The sequence below is a fragment of the Strongylocentrotus purpuratus genome, unplaced genomic scaffold, assembly GCF_000002235.5.
Source record: "Strongylocentrotus purpuratus isolate Spur 01 unplaced genomic scaffold, Spur_5.0 spur5_scaffold_20, whole genome shotgun sequence".
In the NCBI taxonomy this organism is placed as follows: domain Eukaryota; kingdom Metazoa; phylum Echinodermata; class Echinoidea; order Camarodonta; family Strongylocentrotidae; genus Strongylocentrotus; species Strongylocentrotus purpuratus.
Window position 1 is genome coordinate 45,314,440 of NW_022145606.1, and position 27,976 is coordinate 45,342,415.

The following is a 27,976-nucleotide window of genomic DNA, read 5'->3' on the forward strand; positions in this document are numbered from 1 at the left end:
AAGGAAAGAGATATAGGAGCTTAAGGGGTACGAATTAGAAGAGGTGCGCCGATTCATGCAGTACGTGGGAGAAAGGGGATGCATATAATGCCATCATTTTGCCACCAAAATCATGCATTCTAAACTTCCTCTAACAACTGGATGATCGATGTTGTTAAGAGATAAATACCGACCTCGACAAACGATAATTAAATGGCTATTAATTATTCACAAATCACAGCCCTCGCACCTCTTTGGTCGACCTTTGACCTGAACCCTGCCTGGGCTCTCGAAGTAAACATGCATAGCGCATGCCACGCGCGCGACGATCGAGGAGACTACTGCTAATCTCCACACGGCCACACCGTTCATCATCACTTCAAATAGCTATTATTTCTTCATTCAGGTGAGTTAACTCGAACATCTGAATTCTGTAACTGTAAGCATAATTTGATCCTATAATTACCATGCAGACTTGTACAACTAATCTATAAATCTGCACGACATCTAGACTCTAGACTAGGCAGCGCTGCAAACAATTGCACACACGAATAGTCAATACATAGGTCTACACGGCTTACATCGAAAGGGTGCGGTGCGGCGCGGTGTGGTGAGTTCAACGCACCCATTCGATAAAGGCCCCCCGCTTTTCTCGAAAGGGTGCGTTGAGAACGGAGGACCGTGTTAGCACACCCTTTCGAGAAAAGAGGGGGGTCTTTTCTCGAAAGGGTGCGTCGACTAGTCTTTCACATCAGTCGTTTAAAATGTTTAAGGAATAGAAATGTGGTTTTATAAATTGAAATAATCAAAATTGAAACTACTTTGTGTGTAGTCTTGCAGATCAGGCATTTATAAGAATTAAATCAGTAAATAAAAAGAAACACAATGAAATAATTAACTTAGATATTTAAAAAATGTCAAATATAGGTGTTTTGCTAGTCTTGCATATCGGTCATTTATTTATTGAAATAAAAAACAATATCCATTTCTTTTTTTGTATGGAATTCAGTTTTTAAATGTTAACTGGTCTTGCATAACTGTCGTTAAATTACAAATAGAAATTATAATTGCCATTTTACTTAATCATGCAGACACACGTTTATGTATTCGTTAAGTCTTGCTGAAAAAATGTAGGGGTGCACATGCTTTTTAATGTGTTTTTTTAAAACATTTTGCCAACACAAATTGAAATTATCTTTTATTGTCTATACCATCTGAAAAATATATTCACCGGCATATATGCCATCTATAATGGTTGTTTTCACATCCAAACAAATTTAAATTTAAGGAAAGTAACATTCTTTCACATAATATGCCCTTCTTTAGTTCAAATTAATGTGTCACCTTCATATTTCATAATCAGTTATTATCCAATTAAGACAGCAACAAGACATACCCAATCAACATTCACTCACACAACTTTCACCCGGTTCAACTTTTCTAAAACTTCGTTATTGATGCTTATTAAAAAGACAAAACATAATTAAAAAAGTTTGATATATAAAAGTCAACACATTTATTACTTTTCAATGCTATAGCAAACAATAATAGTAGTAACAATAAAGGTATTATGGTGAATTCAACAGAGATGGTTCCTTGCATGGGTATGTGACACTCAGTGTGCTGATCCTATAAAAGCTCCACCCCCCCCCCCCCCCCCCCTCTGTCTCTCAGGCGCGGATCCAGGGGTCGAGCGGGCCTTGCCTCCCTCCCCCCCCCCCCCCCCCCCGCAAAAAAGAGAGAAGGAAAAGAAGTGAAAGGGGAAAAGGAGAGAAAGGAAAAGAAGAAGAAAAGAAAAGGGAAGAAGGAGACAGGGGGCGAAAGGGCCTTGCGTCGAATGCTGTTGCCTCCCCGCCCCCCCCCCCCCCCATACAAAAATAAGAAAGAAGGAAGGAAAGGAAAAGAAAAAAGTAAAGAGCAGATAAAGGGAAGGAAAAAAGAGGAAGAAGAAAGAAAAGAAGGGGATATCAGTTGCAATTTTCCCGCCAACAACATCGGGATCGGGAGGGGGGCAAATGGCCCTTGCCTCCCTCCCCCCCCCCCCCCCCCCCCGCCCCCGCTAAAAAAAAGCGAGAAGGAAGGGAAAAGGAAAGAGAGAGCGAAAAAGGAACAAAAAAGAGAAAGAAGAAAAGAAAGGGTAAACAGAAGGGGAGATCAGTTGCGGTTAATACCGCCAACAACATGTGGATCGGGGTGGGGCCGAAAGGCCCTTGCCTCCCCTACCCCCAGCAAATCTAAAAGAGAGAGAGAAGGAAGGGAAGGGAAAAAGTAGAGAAAGGGAAAGAAAAAAAAAGAGAAAGAAGAAAGGTAGGGGAGATCATTTGCAATTTTTTCCCGCAAACAAAGTGTAGATCGGGGGGGGGGGGGGGGGGGGGGGGGGGGGGGGCGGCACTGGCGTACTGATAGGGAGGGGGGACTTGGGGAAAATAACATTCAAACGTGGTTTATGTTTAATTCCATGACGGTGATTTACAAATAATGCTGAAATGACATAATTTCCGAGATTTTTCCTCACTTTTTAATAAATTATACTTTTTCATGCGTTTTTTGGAAAATTTGCAGTCAGGCAAGAAATATGCTTTTTTGAGTTGCCTACATGTCAGGGCTCGCAAAACGGCGGAGATCGGAAGCCTCGAGCCCCCCCCCCCCCCCCCCCCAACTTTGAAAAGAGAAATAGGAAGAAAGAGAGCAAGTAAGTAAGAATAGTTAACTGCCAGTGTCACAAAATAATGAGGTATCAAAATATGCTCATCTGACCGTGATTAAATGCCTAAAACCCCTCAGCTTCCGGGCTCTGCCCCCTGGACCCCGCCTAGGGCACTAAGGCGGACCCCTGGATGCTAATCTGACGGTAATTTAATGCCTAAAACCCCTAAGCTTCTGGGGCTCCGCCCGCTGGACCTCACGCCAATTACTGTCCTGCCATTGTCACAAAATAAATAAAGTATAAAAGTATGTTCATCTGACCGTAATCAAATGCCTAAAACCCCTCGGTGGGGGCGGTTCCCCCAGAACCCCGGCCAAAACACAAAAAAGAGAGGAGAAAAAAGGAAGAGGACGTGGGAAAAAAAGGAGCAGATAAAGAACATTTTTGAAATTCAGACAAGTATTACGAATCGTCTTCTTTCTCTATAATAATTTAATGAAACCTCAAAGCTTCCGCACTTCGCGCGGGAGGGAGGGAGGGGGGGGGGCAACTGAATTCAGACTAGGATTAAGAGCCTAGAACGGTACCTCGAATTATCTTCTTTCTCTAATAATTCTATGAAACGTCATAGCTTTCGCGCGGGAGGGGGGCGGGGGAGAGAAATGAATTTAATCAAGGATTAAGTGTCGAGAACGGTACAACCGTGCAGGAGGGGGGAACTGAGTTCCGACAAGAATTAAGAGTCGAGAACGGTACAATGATCGTCTTCTTTCTCCGATCCCCGCCATGTCGCGGGCCCTGACATGTAGGGAACTCAAAAAAGCATATTTCTTGCCTGACTGCAAATTTATGAATTTGCCATTTTCCAACAAACGCATAAAAAAGTATAATTTACTAAAAAGTGAGGAAAAATCTCAGAAATTAGGTCAATTCAGCATTATTTGTAAATCACCGTTATGGAAATAAAAAGAACAACGTTTGAATGTTATTTATACCATGTCCCCCCTCCCCTCCCCTATCAGTACGCCAGTGCCACCCCCCCCCCCCCCCCCCCCCCCCCCCCCCCCCCGGCCTCGATCTACACTTTGTTTGCGGGAAAATCGCAACTGATCACCTCTACCTTTCTTCTTTCTCTTTTTTTTTCTTTCCCTTTGTCTCCTCTTTCCCTTCCCTTCCTTCTCTCTCTTTTAGGTTTGCTGGGGGTAGGGGAGGCAAGGGCCTTTCGGCCCTCACCCCGATCCACACGTTGTTTGCGGGATTAACCGTTACTGATCTCCCCTTCTTTTCTTCTTCCATCTTTTTTGTTCCCTTTTCGCTCTCCTCTTTCCTTTTTCCTTCATTCTCTCTTTTTTTAGCGGGGGCGGCGGGGGAGGCAAGTGCCATTCCCCCCCCCCCCCCGACCCACAACTTGTTGGCGGGAAAATTGCAACTGATATCCCCCTTCTTTTCTTCTTCCTCTATTTTCTTTCGCTTTATCTGCTCTTTTCCTTTTTCTTTCCCTTTCCTTCCTTCTCTCTTATTTTTTTTATGGGGGGGGGGGGGGAGGCAACAGCCTGCGACGCAAGACCCTTTCGACCCTGGTCTCCTTCTTCCACCTTATCTTTTCTTCTTTCTTTCCCTTTCTCTCCTTTTTCCCTTTCCCTTCTTTTCCTTATCTCTCTCTTTTTTTTGCTGGGGGGGGGGGGGGGGGGGGGGGGGGGGACAAGGCCTTCTCGACACCCCCCCCCCCTTGGATCCGCGCCTGAGAGACAGAGAGGGGGGGGGGTGAAGCATATATGCCGGTGAAAATATTTTTCAGATGGTATAGACAATAAAAGATAATTTCAATTTGTGTTGGCAAAATGTTTTAAAAAAACACGTTAAAAAGCATGTGCACCCCTACATTTTTTCAGCAAGACTTAACGAATACATAAACGTGTGCCTGATTAAGTAAAATGGCAATTAATTTCTATTTGTAGTTTAACGACAGTTATGCAAGACCAGTTAACATTTAAAAACTGAATTCCATACAAAAAAAGAAATGGATATTGTTTTTTATTTCAATAAATAAATGACCGATATGCAAGACTAGCAAAACACCTATATTTGACATTTTTTAAATATCTAAGTTAATTATTTCATTGTGTTTCTTTTTATTTACTGATTTAATTCTTATAAATGCCTGATCTGCAAGACTACACACAAAGTAGTTTCAATTTTGATTATTTCAATTTATAAAACCACATTTCTATTCCCTAAACATTTTAAACGACTGATGTGAAAGACTACAGTCGACGCACCCTTTCGAGAAAAGACCCCCCTCTTTTCTCGAAAGGGTGTGCTAACACGGTCCTCCGTTCTCAACGCACCCTTTCGAGAAAAGCGGGGGGCCTTTTATCGAATGGGTGCGTTGAACTCACCACACCGCGCCGCACCGCACCGCACCGCACCCTTTCGATGAAAGCCGGTCTACACAAAACACAGATGCACGCAAAAACTATGAACACGATGTGGCCGATCGGCAAGTTTGACAGAGTCTATATCGGCAAGTTTGACAGAGTCTAGACTTACAATGACAATGTTAATGTTTAAATTATTCTTTTTAACATCGGTAAGTTCAAAAAATTGTATTTTACTGTTATTTAGGTGTCACTAAAGAGCACAGTGCCTATTTTTAGTGAAATTAGTTGAGTTTTGTACAGTGGTGTTTGAAATTAATGTTGAGAATCTTTTAATACACAGCCAGGATAGTAATGCAGCTATGTTTGCACGACATATATAGGTCTACTGCACACTAGGCCTACAGCAAAGCATAGAGTCATAACAGTAACCCGACACATGCTCCGGCGACGATTACTCCGGTGACAATTTAAATGCTCCGCAAAAATTGCTCCGCGACAGTTGCTCCGCCGACAGTTACTCCGCCTACAATTAATTGCTCCGCCGACAATTGCTCCGCCGACATTTGCTCCGCCGACAATTTGCTCCGCCGACAACTTGCTCCGCCGACAATTTGCTCCACCGACAATATTTCTTTCATGGGTTATTTTTTGTTTTTGTTTTATTGTTGTTATTCAGGGACGTAGCCAGCATTTTGAGAAGGGAGATGCGTTTTAATTCCCCGATCAGTAGACACTGATGGAAGAAAAAGAAGTGATAAAAACCTTTGCGAAAGATGCAATCCTTTTTTTGGGGGGGGGGGGGGGGGGGGAGCAGGTGCAGAAGCTTTTAAGTAATAGATAAACTTTTCACAATAATATGTATCTAACAGAGTTTTCTTGCTGCAGGACGTGTCGGTCACATTCATAGTTAAGGTGATGTCAATTTCATTTTTAGGGAGCGGGCGGTTTTAAGCTTATTTTATATTGAATAGCATCTACCTGCCTTCGACCCTTCTTCGTCTGACTTACCGGTATAAATGAAGGTCACAAATATACAGAATTTACATTTTTGAATATCTTTATTAAAGGAAAAATTATTATCTAAAGATCATAATGGTGAGAGCAACCAGTGGCATGAATGACCTGCCATAGTTAAGTCCAACTTAAAGTCGATCTTAGTCTTTGTGAAACACTCCCCTGGGTCCTGTTTCACAAAGCCTTTTTTCAATGACAAATGACTAAAATCAGTGACAAATCTGCTGATAACCAATCAGAAGCGAGGATTTCAGTAGCTTACAACAAAAATTGTCATTTGTCACCGATGACAAGTTCTGTGAAACACCCCCCTGGTCTAACTCAAAAGACTGTTATTAGACTTCTTTTCCGCCTTTTCCTTCCCACAGGTACATTGTAACACCCTATTGTCATCATGCCTCTCCCAGCAACTGATGATTATTCAGCCGGCCAGGCTTACTTCACAGCCAAGGAATGGGCAGAGACCAGTGACTATGAGAAACTTCGTCTCAAGAACATCAAAGAAAATTATGAGATGATGCTTGAAGTTGGTATGTAGTCATCCATCGGAAACAAGATCACAAGGATCTAAAGTCTCATCGGCCAATATTCTAGTAATTCCTTTTTGTTGTTGATTTGATTTGATTTGAATCGATATGGTTTGATTAAACCCTGATCCCGGGTCTAAGATTACATTTAAATTAGGAAAACAAAGGCATCAAACTAACCTCTATTGTTAAACCCGATTTGAAACGAAAGCTTAAACCCAGCCTTGGGTTTGAATTGTAGAAGAATACATTACATCAGGCCTTTGAGTTTTGCATGCAGTGGGATTTGTTTTGAGTGAATACAGATGGGCCCCATGTACTACCATGTAGACTCTTCGTCTAAGAAATCTAGACTACAGCTGACTCCCTTGTTATGAGCTCTGCAGTAATTCTAGATCTACATCTAACAAAGTTGGACTGGATCTAGCACTGGACCTAAGAGTCCTGTAGAAGTTTTTCAGACCCGGAAAAGCTGTTCAGTACAAGTTTTTTTTGTTGATTTGTGTTCTAGACGGGTATTGAAGTAAATTCAGCTTGGTTGCCAGCTTGGCAACCTTGGGCAACTTTTTTAATAGCCATATTGGCATCATCTAATTAGCATATGTGCAATATGTAATAATGTTGCTAATCTCAATCCAAGAAGCCTGAAAACATGGATAATACGACTTTTCAAATGTTCTCTATGACAAGGAATTCATCTATGACACCAATTTTTATTTTTAAGTAATACAATAGTCTTAAATATCATAATTAGCATAATATGTACAATATATGGACTCCATTGTCATTGTTTATCTATAAAGCTTAAAAATGGTGCAATGCAACATGGTAAATCACTTTTGAAAGATTAATCATTAATTCATGAGAAGACATGTATATGTAGTTGCATTGCTCCATTTTTAGGCTTTATAGATAAACAATGACAATGAAGTCCATATATATATTATGCTAATTATGCTATTTAAGACAATTGTATTACTTAAAAATAAAAATTGGTGTCATAAATGAATTCCTTGTCTTATGAAACCCTTGAAAAGTCGTATTATCCATGTTTTCAGGCTTCCTGGATTGAGATTAGCAACATTATTACATATTGCACATATGCTAATTAGATGATTATGCTAATATTGCTATTAAAAAAGTTGCCCAAGGTTGCGAAGTTGGCAACCAAGCTGAATTTACTTCAATACCCATCTAGAACACAAATCAACAGAAAAACCTTGTACTTTTCAACTTTTCCAGGCCATGTACATGGTATATGGTACCGTCTACTGGACTATAAAATGTATCTAGAGTTTGAATCTATATATTTAAAATCTAAACCTCAATTTCAATTTTTTATTTCTAGGTGTGGTAACTTTCTTTTAATCGACAACTATGCAATTTGAACTTGACAAGTTTATCATTAATAATTAATCAATATTAATTTAAAAGCTCATTCAAATATACTTCCATTCATAAATGCTCCAAGATACTTTGTTTTTTATTTCTTTTATAAAATAACTATTGATTTGAACTTTACATCAAATCATCTTGATGATGAGAGAACATTTTAAGAATATATCAAAGTTCAAAACTTAGATTTCTTAGAATATTGAACCCTTTGCGGCTTTTTATCTAGAATTGCTATATTGTAAACAGGCGCGCCGGAAGCAGTTTGGGATTGGGGGGGGCAAACATTCCAGGGGGCTCACCTTCCAGGGGCAGTGACGTAACGAGCAAAAACGTTTGGAAGGGGGGGGGGGCAGAAGAAAAATCTGCATCACCATCACTCTTACACGTTACATGCAGGGCAGGCCCCGCGGAACGTTTTTCAAAGTGGATTATTAACAATTAGGTAGAGCGTAAAATGGCGTGGGGTCCAGGGCCTGGGCCCGGCCCCTGTAGGGGGTCAAGGGGCTGAGCCCCCAGAAGTTTAGTGGTTTTAGGCATTAAAATTATGGTCAGATAAGCATATTTAGATACCTTATTTGTGACACTGGCAGGCCACTAATTGACGGAGAGTCCAGGGAGCAGAGCCCCCGGAAGCTCGAGGGTTTTAGGTATTCAATAACGGTCAGATGAGCATACAGGGCCCGCCTTAGGGCCCTTGGTGGGGTCCAGGGGGCAGAGCCCCCGAAAGCTCAGGGGTTTTAGGTCTTTAATAACGGTCAGATGAGCATACAGGGGACCGCCTTAGGGCCCTTGGTGGGGTCTGGGGGCGGAGCCCCTGTAAGCTCTGGGGTTTTAGACATTTAATTACGGTCAGATGAGCATCCAGGGCCCCGCCTTAGGGCCCTTGGTGGGGTCCAGGGGGCAGAGCCCCTGTAAGCTCAGGGGTTTTAGGTATTTAATAACAGTCAAATGAGCATACAAGGGACCGCCTTAGGGCCCTTGGTGGGTCCGGGGGCAGAGCCCCCGTAAGCTCTGGGGTTTTAGGCATTTAATTACGGTCAGATTAGCATCCAGGGCCCCGCCTTAGGGTCCTTGGTGGGATTCCAGGGGGCAGAGCCCCCGGAAGCTCGGGGGTTTTAGGTATTTAATTACGGTCAGATGAGCATACAGGGGACCGTCTTAGGGCCCTTGGTGGGGTCTGGGGGCGGAGCCCCTGTAAGCTCTGGGGTTTTAGACATTTAATTACGGTCAGATGAGCATCCAGGGCCCCGCCTTAGGGCCCTTGGTGGGGTCCAGGGGGCAGAGCCCCTGTAAGCTCAGGGGTTTTAGGTATTTAATAACAGTCAAATGAGCATACAAGGGACCGCCTTAGGGCCCTTGGTGGGTCCGGGGGCAGAGCCCCCGTAAGCTCTGGGGTTTTAGGCATTTAATTACGGTCAGATTAGCATCCAGGGCCCCGCCTTAGGGTCCTTGGTGGGATTCCAGGGGGCAGAGCCCCCGGAAGCTCGGGGGTTTTAGGTATTTAATTACGGTCAGATGAGCATACAGGGGACCGTCTTAGGGCCCTTGGTGGGGTTTTAGGCATTTAATTACGGTCAAATGAGCATATTTTGGCGTGGGGTCCAGGGCCTGGGCCCCGGTAGGGGGTCAAGGGGCTGAGCCCCCAGAGGTTTAGGGGTTTTAGGCATTAAAATTATGGTCAGATAAGCATATTTAGATACCTCATTTGTGACATTGGCAGGTCACTTATTTTTTCTCTCTCTCTTTCTTTCTTTTCCTCTGTAACAAACTTTTTCAACAATTGAGGGTGGCACGAGTCCCCGAGCCCGGCCGTTCTGCAGACCCTAACATAAATGCTTTTAAGTAAGCATATTTTTCGCCCGACTGTAAATTTGGGAATTTCTCATTTTCCAACAAACGCATAAAAAGGTATGACTTACAAGAAAAATGAGAAAACATACCGGAAAATCATGTCATTTCAGCAACATTTGTACATCACTGGTATCGAATAAAAAAAATCCCCCCCCCCCCATCAGTACGCCATCGTTCAGGGGCTCATAAGCTTCTCACCCCTATAACAAAAAACAGAAACGCTTCCCATTCTCTCGCAATATGTCCACGATATGCGCGTATCGCTATTATAAAAACCTACATTGATAAATATAGGTAGCATGCGCAATGTTTAGGAAATTTAATTCCTGTTAACTTTCCTTTTCTTTGAATGGAATTTCATACGTCATTTAATTCAGGTTTTTATTATTGTTATGTTCTTTTGGGTTAAAAATACGAACCATCTTTACTCCTTTACTGCTTTTTTTTTTTTGAGGGGGGGGGGCATTTTGGGGGGGCAAAAATGCGTTTTGCCCCCCCACTTTTGTGATTGGGGGGGCAGCTGCACCCCCACTTCCGGCGCCTATGATTGTAAATGGTGATTGAAAGTCATAATACTTGTTTCCATAATTATCAGTCTAAATTATCACTCTAAATTGTTTTATTGTTTTATTGTGTATTGTACTTTTTACTATTCATCCAGTTGCCCATTGTTTCACAATGTAATTTAATTGTATTACCGGTATGTAATACAGGGCTCTCTTGCAAAGCAATGTTATGTACTTAAGAGGCTACCATGTATACAAAAATAGAATAAAATAATAAATAAGATGTCTTTTATATGCAGGACTACAGGTCGACAGTCCCCCGGATTTCATGCGACCTCGTCGTGGAAGAAAGAAACGGATCGTAGAGGAGAGTGATAGCGAGGATGAGGAGTGCAAGCAGAAGAAGGCCAAGAAAAAGTCAAGAGGTTGGTCTAAGTTTCTCTGTCTAAATATTAACACTGTAGCAAACACATTTTAAAGAGAGTGAAATTAATTTTGTTAAAATCGCCTTTATTATTATTTATTATTTATTATTGAATTTTCTTATTTCGACCCACTTTTTTATGCCTCTGTTACGAAGTAGCCGGAGGCATTATGTTTCCGGGTTGTACGTACATCCCGTTCTCGTGATCGCGTTATCTCAAGAACCGATGAATGGATTCCTGCCAAACTTAAACCATGTACATGTATGTATCTGCATGGCAGAGCTAAAATACTGATTAGATTTTGGGGTCACAGGGCTCATTATTTATGCAAAAATAGCTCGTGATCACGTTTTCTCAAGAACCGATTGATGTATTCCTGCCAAACTTAGGTCACGTATATATATATAGCAGAGCTAATGAACTAATTAGATTTTGGGTTCACGAGTTCAAAGGTCACAGGGCTCATTATGTATGCAAAAATAGCTCGTGATCACGTTATCTCACGAACCGATTGATGAATTCCTGCCAAACTTAGATCATGTATATATATAGCAGAGCTAATGAACTGATTAGATTTTGGGGTCACGAGTTCAAAGGTCAAAGCTCACAGGGCTCATTAGGCCCGTCTTCACTATCTCGAGATGCCAACTATCCAGCTATTTGCGTCTTCATTAGACCGAAGTATAGCTGGATAGTTGGTCGGGATAATATCCCAAGATATCTCGGTCTAGTTTGCAAAATATCCCACTATTTCCCAACTAGCGAGATAGTTTGCGACTGTCTTCATTAGACCGAAGTACGGAGTCAAATATCCCGATCCCACATTGCACAACGATTTCCTGTTTTCCGTGTTTACTAGTTTTACTAGCATGCGCACATGCGATCTATACCGCTCAGCTAGCTCAGCTTACCTACCGTACTTTTGGGATTCGACTCGTCATAATTTTCTACATTTACTCGTCTAGTTTGTTTTTGTCTTTGTTTTTGTGCTGTTTGCTGTTAGAATTCGCCATTATACTTTCTGTTCGCAATGTCTCATTGGACCGAGGAGCATGTTTCGTTGCTGATTTGTTTGTGGAGGGAGGGCGAAATTGTACTTGTTAACGTTTTACAGCGCGGGTAAAATCTTAAATCGGCACGCTGGTCGTACAGTCGGTCGCTGAAGTGCGCATGCGTCAATCTCGAGATTATTTTTCGAGGTAGTTGGTGATGAACGTATCGGTCTAGTGAAGACGCAAATTAGCTGGATAGTTTGCGATCGGGATAGTTCAAATAGCTGGATATTTGGCAATCTCGAGATAGTGATCGAAGACACGCCTATTATGTATTCAAAATAGCTTGTGATCGCGTTATCTCAAGAACCGATGGATGGATTCCTGCCAAACTTTAATCATGGATGTATCTTGCAGAGCCAATGATCTGATTAGATTTTGGGGTCAAAGGTCACAGGGCTCATTATGTATGCAAAAATAGCTTATGATCACAATCATTAGAACCGATGGACAGATTACCATCAAACTCAAAACATGTATGTATCTTGCAGAGCCAATGAACTGAGTAGATTTTGGGGTCATGAGGCCAAAGGTCAAAGGTCATGGGGCTCATGTATGCAAAAACAGCTTCTGAACGCCTTCTTATTAGAACTGACGAATGGATTACTATCAAACTCTGGACATGTATGTATCTTGCAGAGCCATCGAACTGATTAGATTTTAGGGTCATACATGTATACAAAAAATAGCTTGTAAAAATGATATTCTGTGAACTTGTTAATGGATTACAATCAAAATTGAATTTGAAAAATTGCTCTATGGCGGAGGCATCATTTTCGACTGCGCGCAGTCAAACATCCATCTAGTTTAATTATCCAACCATAATGGTGAAACACGATCCGAAAGAGAAAATTGAAAAATCGTTCAGACACCTTGTTCTATCAGAAGGACCCATGTAGCTAGGCGCCAATTTAGGAAAATGAGGCTGAGACGAGATGAACGTAATGCGCATGCGTTAGATGTTAGCTTAAGTTAATGTATGTGTGTTAGAGGCCGGGTGTCGCACAGCGACACCTTCAAAGAAAACCATAAATATGTTTGTGGTTTGAGAATTTTTTCAGGATTTTTTGCATGTTTGATGCTAAGTACAGTAGAAGGAATATAAAAGGTAAAACTTACGCAATTTTTTCATCAACCTTTAACAATGTTACTGAGACACTTTAAAGATTAAGGTGAGTTCTGGTAATGCGATTACATTGTTAGAGAAAAGGTGTGGATCGAATGGATCAGAAACAGTTGATCATGTAGCATGTAAGTATTGGTGCGCACTGCAAGGTTGAGTCATCAAAATCATAATAAATTTGGCCCAGTCTTGGTAAAGTAACAAGCACTGTACACAGAAAGATGCATATGGGACTACACAAATGGTATCTTTCTATGCTCATTACTCAGCCAGTACGCATTTTCTTCCAAAATTGTTTTGCACATGTAATTTATTTGTAATTTTGAACATTCAGTGTAAATTTTGTTTGATTCTGTGAGAATTAATTTTCTTTTTTTTTACCAGAACTCAAGTTTATCTTCAAGTTATACCTTCATTCTCTCACCTTACACATCAAAGCATGAAGAAGAAAAAAATAAGTAAGATTTATTCAAAACAATTCAGTCCACTAGCTCAGAATCAAGAATGTTTATTAGCTCCAACCTCTATTAACAAATCTATGCATAAAACATGAATATTCAAAAACACAATATGCATATTCATAAATAATGCAAGCATCTACTTCACTCTGTATTAAAATAGAAATGATAAGTCTGTAGTGATCAAGAGTTTTAATGATTTTTATTTTTTACATGTACAGGAAACATCTGCATCAAGGAGGAAGGAGAAGTTGAGAAGGAGACGTGTCTTTCCATTCCCGGTTCAGATGGATTGAGATATGAGGGTCAGCTTGTAACTCAAGACGGTATGCTATAGGTTCTTAAAGGAACATCAAACATTGATAGATGAGGGTCAGCTTGTAACTCATGATGGTATGCTATAGGGTTCTTAAAGGAACATCAAACATTGATAGATGAGGGTCAGCTTGTAACTCAAGATGGTATGCTATAGGGTTCTTGAAGGAATATCAAACATTGATAGCAAATTGCCCTGAGAGAAAGCAAACAAATTGGATAAGGGGATTGGTGTAAGTCAAGCCTGTGCATATAAAGCGTGTATTTGGGTAGTCGTGTACACGTCCGGACATACATGTATAAATCATGCACATACTCTCATGCTATCTCTCTCTTACTAATGGGGGCATTGCAATTAATCGCAAGACTTACGCTTAATTTGGGGGATTTGCAATTGATTGCAACTTTCTTGCAATGCCCCATAAGATTCATATCCCTTTCACTCATACACAAGTCACTGCGTGTACACGGATACAAGAAATAATAAATGTGTAGTTGTAGAACGCATGCTAAGTGAAAGTTAGAACAAAATCATTCAAAAAAAATTAAAGTTATGAGAGTTTAAAATATGATATCACTAAGTCTATGCAAATCTCAAAATTAGCGATGAGGTCAGTGGATTGTGACAAACAATGTAGTCCCAGATAACTCCCCCGTTGTTTCGTGTACAAAAATACCATAAATTTTTGTTTTGCTCTTGCGCTCCCTCTTTTTGGGGGCACTGCTCTTGAAAAATAAAAGTCATAGTTTTTGAAAAATTGATGTTTTTAGTCATTTTGTGCGTTGGAACAAATGGGAAAGTTTTCCAGCAGTTTGTAATAGTGACTTTACAGATTCAGCCAATTTGGAGTGCCTATATGTTAAGTATTTACGACTTTGGAAAATTCATAACTTTCTTATTTTTTGTCCGATTTTGTTAGAATTTTCACCCTTATGCTTCTCTGTTTTTATCTGCTTTCTTTGAGGGTAGTTTGCTATCAGGGTTGAATGGTCCCTAAAAGGAAAATGAAACGATTAATTGTTTTAGCCAACCAGAAAATATTAATGTTTGTTGTGAATAGGGAGGATGCATCCTTGGGGCACACTCCTGGTGGCAAAGTCCATTCAAAAACTGAAAATAAATCTATTCTATACATGTCCTTCAATATTCTTTTCCCTCTGTTTCCTAATTGCTACATTGACATTCAATTCTTGTGAGTTATAGGCATATCATATTTTATTTGGTTATAAACTCATTTTTCTCTTTGACGCCAATAATAGGTAACCAGATCAAATTTTACTTCTCAGATAATATGAAAATATCTTTACTTTGTTCCTAACAGGTCTGGTCTTCACCATCAAACAAGAAGTTGACACAGACATGTTTGAATCCCTCTCAAGTACAGAAGGACAAGACCCATCAACTGATCAAGGTATCATGAAGTTATGAAGAGAATTCTATTGTACAATGGCGCTCAGGGTGGTCAACAAAACAAAACAAAAAATGTAAAATTGGAACATGAAAGTAGCATGTACACTGATGCATGCATTGCATGAAGTCCAATATGGCTGGGCTCTAGGGTTTATAGATGCACTCTGGTGCAATGTGATCCTTATTTTGAAGCATTTCAAACACATTTTATACCTCATATTATTGAATGATTTTATGGGAAATTTGTTAAAACCCCTTGTGTACCCGACAAAGAAGAGAATTAGTTAAGAATTGAAGGGACTTGTTAACATTGTTCAGATGAGAGAAAATGGTGCTAATTAAGGTAAGGACTTCAATGCAAGATGTACAATGAAAGATTATCTGAAAGTTTGAGTGAAAACAGACCATTATTAATGATAACAATTGGGGAATACTGATCTGATCGATTCCTTAAATTCTTCCAACTATATGATTACAATTAAATTACATATTAGGTGAATGTATATCGTCACAAAGCAATGAATTGGCTCTATATACCATTCAAGACATTTAATTGTTGTAAGATTTCTAAAAGCCTTTCTTATGTCTTATTTACATGGAAAAATTGTTGGGAAAATTCAAAAATGGTTGGGAGAATTTACTGTTAGAGGGTGTCGCACAGTGACACCTTCAAAGAAAACCATAAAGATCTTTGTGGTTTGAGAATTTTTCAGGATTTTTTGCATGTTAGAGGGTAAGCACAGTAGAATGAATATAATAAGTAACATTTCATATAAAAATTACGCAGTTTTTCAATACAGTGTAGGTATTAACTATCAGGGTATCGTTCCACGAAACCGTCAACAGTAAAAGTTCACTGACCAGGGGTGATAGTGAGCACTAAAAAAAAAATGGGTTTTTTGTTTTTCCCCTCAACCACGCCCCCCTTGAGTAAAAAAAAAGAAGAGGATTCGCGGGGAAAAAATGGCATCTAACAACATTCCCCCCTTTCAAGTAAGAAAATTTGGGGAAAAAATAGAGAAAATAATGGGGGAATCGGGAAAATCAGGATAAAATAGGGAAGGGGAAAAAAATCTGGATTTTTTTTTTTTTTTTTTTTTTTTTTAAATCGGGAAGAAGAAAAAAATCGGGAAAAAATCGGGAAAAAATAAATAAATCGGGAAAGCGATTTAAATCGGGTTTTTATCAGGCTTGCTGACATCCCATTGAAATACTTGTTAATGTTAAATGCAATACCGTATTTGCCGGCGATAAGGCCGCACCGCCGCATAGGCCGCATCCCAACTTTGACATTACAAAGAGGGGAAAAAAAGGATAAAAAAAAGAAAAAAAAACCAACGGACAAAACAAAATAATCGTAATTTTCTCGTAAAACACGATTTTTTTTTTACAAACTGATACCAAATTCATCAATATTCTTATAATTTACCGGAAGTTTAGCTCAAAAAGTGATCGCGGGCAGATTTGGTGTCCGATATATACCCCTACCACAATGTACGTTGTAATGCGAAACTGCATGAAAATGGAGAACAAAATGGCGACTTTGGATGGATGCTTTGCGGCAGCTCTGTTAAATGGTCCCTTCCTTTACTTTTGCAATGCATTGGCACAACTTAGATCAAGATCTATCGGCAAATGTTGGTTTAGCAATTTATTTTCGTATTCATGTCAACAATGCAAGATAAAATTGTTGGTAAGATGTGTTGAAAACCATACCCATAGGAAAGAAATGAGCCTGCCGCATACTCCTGCGGCAGACTTGCCGCAGATCTGCAGCAGACCTGCCGCATACTCTTTCAGTATGATGAAGAGTCTGCGGCAGGTCTGCCGCATACTCTTTCAGTATGATGAAGAGTCTGCGGCAGGTCTGCCGCAGACTTGCTGCAGACCTGCCGCATACTCTTTCAGTATGATGAAGAGTCTGCGGCAGGTCTGCCGCAGACTTGCTGCAGACTTGCCGCATACTCTTTCAGTATGATGAAGAGTCTGCGGCAGGTCTGCCGCAGACTTGCTGCAGACCTGCCGCATACTCTTTCAGTATGATGAAGAGTCTGCTGCAGACCTGCCGCAGACTCTTCATCATGAATATTCATATCTCATATAGACCTGCTGCAGACCTGCCGCATACTCTTTCAGTATGATGAAGAGTCTGCGGCAGGTCTGCCGCAGACTTGCCGCATACTCTTTCAGTATGATGAAGAGTCTGCGGCAGGTCTGCCGCATACTCTTTCAGTATGATGAAGAGTCTGCTGCAGATATTCATATCTCATATAGACCTGCTGCAGACCTGCCGCATACTCTTAACGATTGCAGGGCCGTCCTCCATCAATTTGGCCTGCGCATCTGATTGTTCAAGAAGTCTACCCATGGCCAAAATGTCACTTAGGCTCTTGTCTTGTTCACGGAGCGCCCGTCTGCGAAAACGTAAAGAAGAACAGTGCTGTATGAGCTGGCTGAGAATTTCACTGTTGGAATCATGAAATTTACACGTTTGGGCAAGTGCTCTCAGCTCGGTGACGTAAGCCTCTAAGCTCTGTCCAGGCTTTTGTTTACAAGAGCGAAAAACATACATCTCCATCTGAATATTGCGTTTGGGGGCAAAGTATGTTGTCAAAACACGTACAGTTCCCACATAGGAACAGTCTGGGCCGACTGTAGACGTGGTAGATGAGGTGGAGGAGGTGTCAGCAGGCCTAGCTTGACTTGAAGACTCAGCACAAAAAATGTCATGTACCTGCTCCCCAGCATAGTGCAGGAGAAGGGCTCTTTTACGCTTGTCGTCCGTGATATTTAGAGCAACGAATAAGTTCTCAAGGCGGGCCAGCCACTTCGTCCAACGTGTAGCAACATCAGGACGATCTAATTCAGCGTCAAATGATGGGAACATTGGTAGGCTACCACTTTCCATGATGACGAGAAACCAGTGCACTGGCGAATGATCAACGGGCTAGCTGAGGCGTCGCACAACTACGACACAGCAGGCACAGGAGCAGGCATACAGTCACATCAGGCACAGCTAGCTAGGCAGCTACATGTAGCACAAAATCACTGATCGAAAAGTTAACAGTTAGCAAGTTATGTTTCTCAATCAATAAATAACAATACCTGTTCATCCTCGTCGCCAAAATGTCGTATCTTATATGTCCATAAATACGAAGGAATACAGCTAGAAGTATTCGCCATTAAAAAGCATTATGCTCGTTGCCAAGCTTACTTTATTCTGCCGGAGAGGGCAGTATTTCACTGTTCATTCATACAGACAAGTTTCTGATGGATATACATAGCAAATATCACATTACTACAGAGCCCAAAAGTAATAGTCTTGATTTTCAGACAATTGTACCGAATGGTCATACGTTTTATGCTGCGCAAAGATTCAATCAGTTTAATCTTGGCCATCACAAGAAGTGGGTTATTGATGTAGACAAATGCTCATGTACCATTTACAACTCTTTTCATGTATGTTATTACCAAAGAAGAAAAAAGGCCAGTCAGTCACTCAATAGTGTCTGACGGTGAAGTCTAGCAAGTAAACGGGTTTCCTTGCATAATTTGAATATGAGGACACTGCTAACGTTTAAATTTCACAGATAGGACATACATGACATATTCATAATTCCTGCAAATTTCTACAGAATATGAGGTTGGCTGCAAAAGGGACATAGTACCTTTAATGGATTACAATAAAACTGAATTTGAAAAATTACTTTTGTTTTGGTTTATTGTCAAATCGCTCTATGGTGGAGGCATCATTTTCAACTGCGCGCAGTTGAAGTTACATCTAGTTTGTTAACAAAATAACTTGAAAATGGCTCAATCAAACGCCTTGAAATCCGGCACACATCTATATAGGCATATGACTTTATGACCTTGACTGATGACGTCATCTAGGCGCCATTTTGTGAAAATCAACTCATGATCATATCTTCATAACCGAAAGTCATTTCTCATTCATATTTATCATGAAGAAGTTCAATATCCGTCGGGTCAACTTCAGGTCAATAAACGTACGCGTATGTCCGCGGGCGACTTTTTTAAAATGCTGTTAATCGTCTCAAAGTTATTTTGCATACATTTAAGGCCATTTAAAAAACCGCGCACACGCGCTTGCACGTGCGTTTTTGCACGTAACACCATTACACAACATAGAATCGCATTTTTTTTTCTTTCATGATATTTCCCATATTTTTTTCAAACAATTGATACCATATTTATCTCTTAGTCTTAACCCTTACTGTACTGGGCTATTTTGAGCACCTCTAGACTGGGGGTGGGGGGGGGGGGGTCTGGGAGGCTCCTCCCCCCCCCCCCCCCCCATGATCTCGGCCGTCAAAAGTCTGATGAACACGAAAATTTGCATGTTTGTAGATATTTACGTAAGGAACAAGATGGTATTTTTAGTTTTTTCCTAATATGCAAATTTTTGTCGTTATAGCCTAATTAATTATGCAAAATGCTGATTTTATGCATTTTACAGAAAACTCTACATATTTGTCTGTAGACTTGTGAAGATTGTTGAAAATGTATTGAATACATGTTTCCTTCATCTCAAATTCATGAGGTTAGATTATTTTTATGATATTTGAAAATGCATAGGCTAATTTGCATAAATTATGAATACGCATTCATGAATATCAAATCTGGAAATATACAGGGAACTAGAATCATTACAAAAATTGTCAGACTCCACTTTTTGAATGTTAATTGAAACTCATTACCGGTATTCATATGAAACTTCTTTTCTAACACAAAATAGTTTTATTTCAAGATAAATGCACGTGCGCGAGCTCTTGCAACACATAGCATATATGGGCAAAAACATGCCTATACAATATCCATTATAGCTCTTAGGGATGCACCTGGACCCCAATTATGAGTATAAGTCGGAAATATGATTTCATGTCTCATTTGGCCATTAAGTGTATCGTGACATCATAATGGCCTTCAAACTCAAAATACGATTTGCATATTATGACGTCAGCATATTTTTGGAAAATTGATTGTATCTCTGTAAATATTGATCGATTTTCTTCCAAATTTTGATATGTTGTAGCTAAGACAATTCTCTACAAGCTCTCTTGCCACCATTTTTTCATTTTGATGACGTCATCATAGTGACAATTTCGATTAAAGGCCACATGTCAGAAATTTCTTATTTTGCATGTCATGCCTATGGAAGATGAATTTCGATCACATCATGAATCTATTTAACTTTTTTTTTTAACAGTATCTGGCTTATATTTGCTACATTTTCTCTCAAATAAGTTGGAACAGCCCACCTATACTTGTTCCAAACAAGTATTACATGTCTAGTTTGTTTTTCTTTGTTTTTTTACTTGTATTTTGTTATTGTTTTATTTCATTTTTAACTATAATTCAACTATTTTGGCCCCCAAAACAGACACCTAAACTATAAACAAGACCAAATAACCATTGTTTTATCTCTTTAAAGATGAAGTTGAGTTCTGGTCATGCGATTGCATTGTGAAAGAAACGGTGTGGAATCGACCAGAAAAGGTTGATCATCTAGCATATAAGAATTTGTGTGTATTGCAAGGTTCTGGAATCATCAAAATGATAAGAAATGTGGACAATTCTTGGTAAAGTTACAAACACTGTTCACAGAAAGATGTATATGGGACTACACGAACACGTGGCGTAAAAAGCAGGCCCCCCGATTTTTACGATGTTACATGCATATTTAGAATATGAAGGCATTTGAAGAGCCATGCTTTTCAGGGAACATGTCTTATCTGAAGTTCTTCCACACTTGCATAATAAGAATGAGTAACGCTCACAAATTATTTTTCACCTCTTCCCAGAACTCAACCTTCTCTTTAATGGGTGAATGATATTTCCACATGGTTTGTACAAAAATCACGAAAATAGTTATGTTGGAGCTGACAAGACAAAAGATTACCGGTACATGACTTTGTAACGGTAGGTCAGATTAACAAAAATTTGATTTAAAAGATGCGCAAGACTCAAAATGAAATAGTCACCAACTGACAGGGCATTGTGAATCCTTACGTGTTCCCCAACAATCAGGTAAATGGCAGAGGGGGCCGGGTGGGCCATAATGGATCTGGATAGAGGGGGCCGGGTGGGCCATAATGGATCTGGATATAGGGGGCCGGGTAGGCCATAATGGATCTGGACAGAGGGGCCGGGTGGGTCATAATGGATCTGGATAGAGGGGGCCGGGTGGGCCATAATGGATCTGGATAGAGGGGGCCGGTGGGCCATAATGGATCTGGATAGAGGGGGCCGGGTGGGCCATAATGGATCTAGATAGAGGGGGCTGGGTGGGCCATAATGGATCTGGACAGAGGGGGCTGGGTGGGCCATAATGGATCTGGATAGAGGGGGCCGGGTGGGCCATGATGGATCTGGATAGAGGGGGCCGTGTGGGCCATAATGGATCTGGATAGAGGGGGCCGGGTGGGCCATAATGGATCTGGATAGAGGGGGCTGGGTGGGCCATAATTGATCTGGATAGAGTGGGACGGGTGGGCCATAATGGATCTGGATATAGGGGGCTGGGTGGGCCATAATGGATCTGGATAGAGGGGGCCGGGTGGGCCATAATGGATCAGGATAGAGGGGGCCGGGTGGGCCATAATGGATCTGGATATAGGGGGCCGGGTGGGCCATAATGGATCTGGATAGAGGGGGCTGGGTGGGCCATAATGGATCTGGATAGAGGGGGCCGGTTGGGCCATAATGGATCTGGAAAGACAATAACTGTTTCTTGTAACATGTATTACTAGTAACAACTTCCCCAACCAAAGCACTGACAGTATTAACTGAAATAGCATTAACAGATAAACTAAAGGGAACAACTGAAAAAAAACTTGACATATAGTCTAGTCGTTGTCAGGCTATCACACAATAACTGAAGTGTATAATATTTGTTTGTATTGGGAGTCAAGAGGGATGACAGACAAAATGATATGTGAAGTTATAGGACAGACGGATTCATGTTAACAACAACAAAATAAACTATAAGATGAAAGTCTAAATCATTTTTTTGAAAAGGATATATTGGGAATAAACTAAATCAATTTGTGCATATTTTTATTTCAGACAGGAGAAAGGAGAAACCCCCACCCTCCCCAAGACAATCTAGATACCAGAAGAGAGCAGTGAGCCGCAAGTCTTGCAAAGAAGAACATGTTCCTGATGGTTAGCATACAGCTCTGTAACAAATTTGTATTCTAATGAACCATGTAACATCAAATCATATACCAATCCCTTTTTGGTTTTGTTGAATTCAAAGAATGTTTTGCCTTTTGATATGTTTCATGTAATCAGTTAACATAATATAATTATGATACCTTTGAGACGTTGACAATATTCAAGCACAGTCATTGATTATAGAACATTGATACACGCTGGTCATAAGCTATGTTATATCGTGATCTTAGATATTTTAAATGAAAGAGTTTATAAAAATACGTTATCGTTTTCTTGTTGTTGTTTTCAACCTCATTCAAAACAAATTATATTCAATCCAAACACATGTAACAACTACATAACTTTGAATCTGATGAAGATGACTTCATTAAAATAATTATAACAATGTGAACCTGTTTTTCATTCTCAATAGATTCTGAACTCTATAGATGTGGGGACTGTGGATCACTCTATACCACTCCTCTTATTTTAGCAAGGCATCTCAAGTACAAGCATGGACACTATGGTGTCCTCCCACAGGCAGATGCATCAAAGAAAGACATTCTACAGTTTTTTAAAGGAGAAATCAGATGTAGTAAATCAAGAATTATGCAAAACGGGAAAAAATGTGGCAAGGCATTTAATCAAATAAGTAATCTCACAAACCATAAACACATCCATACAGGTGAGAAGCCCTATGTATGTGATCAGTGTGGTAAGGCATGTAATCAAGCTGATGATCTCAAGAAACATAAGCGCATTCATACAGGTGAGAAGCCCTTTGTATGTGATCAGTGTGGTAGGGCATTTAATCGTGAAGATGCTCTCACAACACATAAACGCATCCATACAGGTGAGAGGCCCTATGCATGTGATCAATGTGGTAAGGCATTTAATGATGCAGGTAATCTCAGAACACATAAACGCATCCATACAGGAGAGAAGCCTTATGTATGTGATCAATGTGGTAAGGCATTTAATCAAATAAGTAATCTCACAACACATGAACGCATCCACACAGGTGAGAAGCCCTATGTATGTGATCAATGTGGTAAGGCATTTAATCATGAACCTAATCTCATAAAACATAAACGCATCCATACAGGAGAGAAGCCTTATGTATGTGATCAATGTGGTAAGGCATTTAATCAAATAAGTAATCTCACAACACATGAACGCATCCACACAGGTGAGAAGCCCTATGTATGTGATCAATGTGGTAAGGCATTTAATCATGAACCTAATCTCATAAAACATAAACGCATCCATACAGGTGAGAAGCCCTTTGTATGTGATCAATGTGGTAAGGCATTTAATCGAGAACCTAATCTCACAAGACATAAACGTTTCCATACAGGTGAGAAGCCCTTTGTATGTGATCAATGTGGTAAGACATTTAATCAAGCTAGTGATCTCACAAAACATAAACGCATCCATACAGGTGAGAAGCCCTATGTATGTGATCAATGTAGTAAGGCATTTGATCAAAAAAGTAACCTCACAAAACATAAACGAATCCATACAGGTGAGAAGCCCCATGTATGTGATCAATGTGGCAAGGCATTTAATCAAGCTGGTGATCTCACAAAACATAAATGCATCCATACAGGTGAGAAGCCCTATGTATGTGATCAATGTGGTATGGCATTTAATCAAGCTCGCTATCTCACAAAACATAAACGCATCCATACAGGTGAGAAGCCCTATGTATGTGATCAATGTGGTATGGCATTTAATCGAGCCGGTAATCTCACAACGCATAAACGCATCCATACAGGTGAGAAGCCCTATCTTTGTGATCAATGTGGCAAGGCATTTGATCAAGCTGGTGATCTCACAAAACATGAACACATCCATACAGGTGAGAAGCCCTATGTATGTGATCAATGTGGTAAGGCATTTAATGAAGCTAGTAATCTCACAAACATAAACGCATCCATACAGGTGAGAAGCCCTATGTATGTGATCAATGTGGTAAGGCATTTAATCAAGCTAGTGATCTCACAAAACATAAACGCATTCATACACGTGAGAAGCCCCATGTATGTGTTCAATGTGGTAAGGCATTTAATCAAAAAATTCATCTCACAAGACATAAACGCATCCATACAGGTGAGAAACCCTATGTATGTTATAAATGTGGCAAGGCATTTGATCAAAAAATTAACCTCACAAAACATAAACGCAACCATACAGGTGAGAAGCCCTATGTATGTGATCAATGTGGTAAGGCATTTAATCAAAAATATGTTCTCACAACACATAAACGAATTCATACAGGTGAGAAGCCCTATGTATGTGATCAATGTGGCAAGGCATTTGATCAAAAAAGTAACCTCACAAAACATAACCAAATCCATACAGGTGAGAAGCCCCATGTATGTGATCAATGTGGCAAGGCATTTAATCGAGCTGGCTATCTCACAAAACATAAACGCATCCACACAGTTGAGAAGCCCTATGTATGTGATCAATGTGGTAAGGCATTTAATCAAGCCTGTAATCTCACAAGACATAAAAGCATCCATACAGGTGAGAACCCCTATGTATGTGATCAATGTGGTATGGCATTTAATCAAGCTCGCTATCTCACAAAACATAAACGCATCCATACAGGTGAGAAGCCCTATGTATGTGATCAATGTGGTATGGCATTTAATCGAGCCGGTAATCTCACAACGCATAAACGCATCCATACAGGTGAGAAGCCCTATCTTTGTGATCAATGTGGCAAGGCATTTGATCAAAAAAGTAACCTCACAAAACATAAACGAATCCATACACGTGAGAAGCCCTATGTATGTGATCAATGTGGTAAGGCATTTAATGAAGCTGGTGATCTCACAAAACATAAACGCATCCATACAGGTGAGAGGCCCTATGTATGTGATCAATGTGGTAAGGCATTTAATCAAGCTAGTGATCTCACAACACATAAACGCATCCATACAGGTGAGAAGCCCTATGTATGTCATCAATGTGGTAAGGCATTTAATCAAGCTAGTGATCTCACAAAACATAAACGCATCCATACAGGTGAGAAGCCCTTTGTATGTAATCAATGTGGCAAGGCATTCGATCAAGCTGGTGATCTCACAAAACATGAACGCATCCATACAGGTGAGAAGCCCTATGTATGTGATCAATGTGGCAAGGCATTTAATCAAACCGGTAATCTCACAACACATAAACGCATCCATACAGGTGAGAAGCCCTATGTATGTGATCAATGTGGTAAGGCATTTAATCAAGCTTGTGATCTCACAAAACATGAACGCATCCATACAGGTGAGAAGCCCTATGTATGTGATCAATGTGGTAATGCATTTAATCGAGCTAGTAATCTCACAAAACATAAGCGCATCCATACAGGTGAGAAGCCCTATGTATGTGATCAATGTGGTAAGGCATTTAATCAAATGGGTCATCTCACAAAACATAAACGCATCCACACAGGTGAGAAGCCCTATGTATGTCATCAATGTGGTAAGGCATTTAATCAAGCTAGTGATCTCACAAAACATGAACGCATCCATACAGGTGAGAAGCCCCATGTATGTGATCAATGTGGTAATGCATTTAATCAAGCCGGTAATCTCACAAAACATAAACGCATCCATACGGGTGAGAAACCCTATGTATGTGATCAATGTGGTAAGGCATTTAATCAAGCTGGCTATCTCACAAAACATAAACGCATCCATACAGGTGAGAAGCCCTATGTATGTGGTAAGGCATGTAATCAAGCTGGTAATCACACAACACATAAACGCATCAATACAGGTGAGAAGCCCCATGTATGTGATCAATGTGGTAAGGCATTTAATCAAGCTGGTGATCTCACAAGACATAAACGCATCCATACAGGTGAGAAGCCCTATGTATGTGATCAATGTGGTAAGGCATTTAATCAAGCTGGCTATCTCACAAAACATAAACGCATCCATACAGGTGAGAAACCCTATGTATGTGATCAGTGTGGTAAGGCATGTAATCAAGCTAGTGATCTCAAGAAACATAAGTGCATTCATACAGGTGAGAAACCCTATGTATGTGGTAAGGCATGTAATCAAGCTAGTGATCTCAAGAAGCATTAACGAATCCATACAGATGAGAAGCCACTTAGTTTTCTCTTGTATCAGTTTTACCCTTGTTTTTTTCTTGTAGACGTTTTAACCTGGGTTTTCATTTGTAGCAGTTTTACGTTTGGTTTTCTCTTGCAGCAGTTTTACGCTGGGTTTTCTCTTGTAGCATTTTTATGTTTGGGTTTTTATCTTGTAGCAGTTTCATGTTTTTTTTTTTTTCTTGTCAATAAACGGATATCCATAGTGTTTGAGGGAGATAGTTTTGACGCTTGTTTTTTTCTTGTAGCAGTTTTACGTTTGATTTTTCTTGTCAATAAACAGATATCCATAGTGTTTGAGGGAGATAGTTTTGACATTCACGTTCAAAGGTCAATAAACAGATATCCATAGCGTGTGAGGGAGATAGTTTTGACTTTCACGTTCAAAGGTCAATACAGATATCCATAGTGTTTGAGGGAGATAGTTTTGACTTTCACGTTCAAAGGTCAATAAACAGATATCCATAGCGTTTGAGGGAGATAGTTTTGACATTCACGTTCAAAGGTCAATAAACAGATATCCATAGTGTTTGAGGGAGATAGTTTTGACTTTCACGTTCAAAGGTCAATAAACAGATATCCATAGCGTGTGAGGGAGATAGTTTTGACTTTCACGTTCAAAGGTCAATACAGATCGTTTGAGGGAGATAGTTTTGACATTCACGTTCAAAGGTCAATACAGATATCCATAGTGTTTGAGGGAGATAGTTTTGACTTTCACGTTCAAAGGTCAATAAACAGATATCCATAGCGTTTGAGGGAGATAGTTTTGACATTCACGTTCAAAGGTCAATAAACAGATATCCATAGTGTTTGAGGGAGATAGTTTTGACTTTCACGTTAAAAGGTCAATAAACAGATATCCATAGTGTTTGAGGGAGATAGTTTTGACTTTCACGTTCAAGGTCAATAAAGATATCCATAGTGTTTGAGAGAGTTTTATGACAAATAAAATGTTTAACTCGTCGCCCAGCTGGCAGAACGAAACTACTTTTTGAATTATTCGCATTTAAAGATTTGTTTTTTATTTGAACTGCTTTCCGTCCCCAAAATTAGTTTAAAACTTAAATCTTATAGAAATGTTATAGTAGAACGCGGCCACGAATTTGTGTTGGTTATTGAAATGTTAAAAATTTGTGTTGGTTATTGAAATGTTTAACTGATGTTTTTTATGTGCTGTTTTTCATATTGAAGATTCATTGAATGTTCACTAGTTGTTTTTGAAGACGACTTTCATTAAATTTGATGAACATCAAGTTAATGTGTTTGCTAGAGTTATGACAAATAAAATGTTTAACTCGTCGCCCAGCTGGCAGAACGAAACTACTTTTTGAATTATTCGCATTTAAAGATTTGTTTTTTATTTGAACTGCTTTCCGTCCCCAAAATTAGTTTAAAACTTAAATCTAATAGAAATGTTATAGTAGAACGCGGCCACGAATTTGTGTTGGTTATTGAAATGTTAAAAATTTGTGTTGGTTATTGAAATGTTTAACTTATGTTTTTTATGTGCTGTTTTTCATATTGAAGATTCATTGAATGTTCACCAGTTGTTTTTGAAGACGACTTTTATTAAATTTGATTAACATCAAG

The 27,976-nt window shown here is 39.9% G+C and overlaps 1 protein-coding gene across 1 annotated transcript; it reads left to right on the forward strand.

Moving 5' to 3' along the window:
- On the forward strand, positions 1-27,975 carry LOC100892793 (zinc finger protein 107). Its single transcript, XM_030993468.1, is given in 9 exon segments — positions 1-385; positions 6,390-6,551; positions 10,600-10,725; positions 13,580-13,684; positions 14,996-15,085; positions 22,171-22,269; positions 22,694-24,178; positions 24,181-25,968; positions 26,212-27,975. Coding segments are annotated over 8 exon segments (3,975 nt in total). The 5' UTR covers positions 1-385; positions 6,390-6,415; the 3' UTR covers positions 26,358-27,975.
- The last annotated feature ends 1 nt before the right edge of the window (position 27,976 follows it).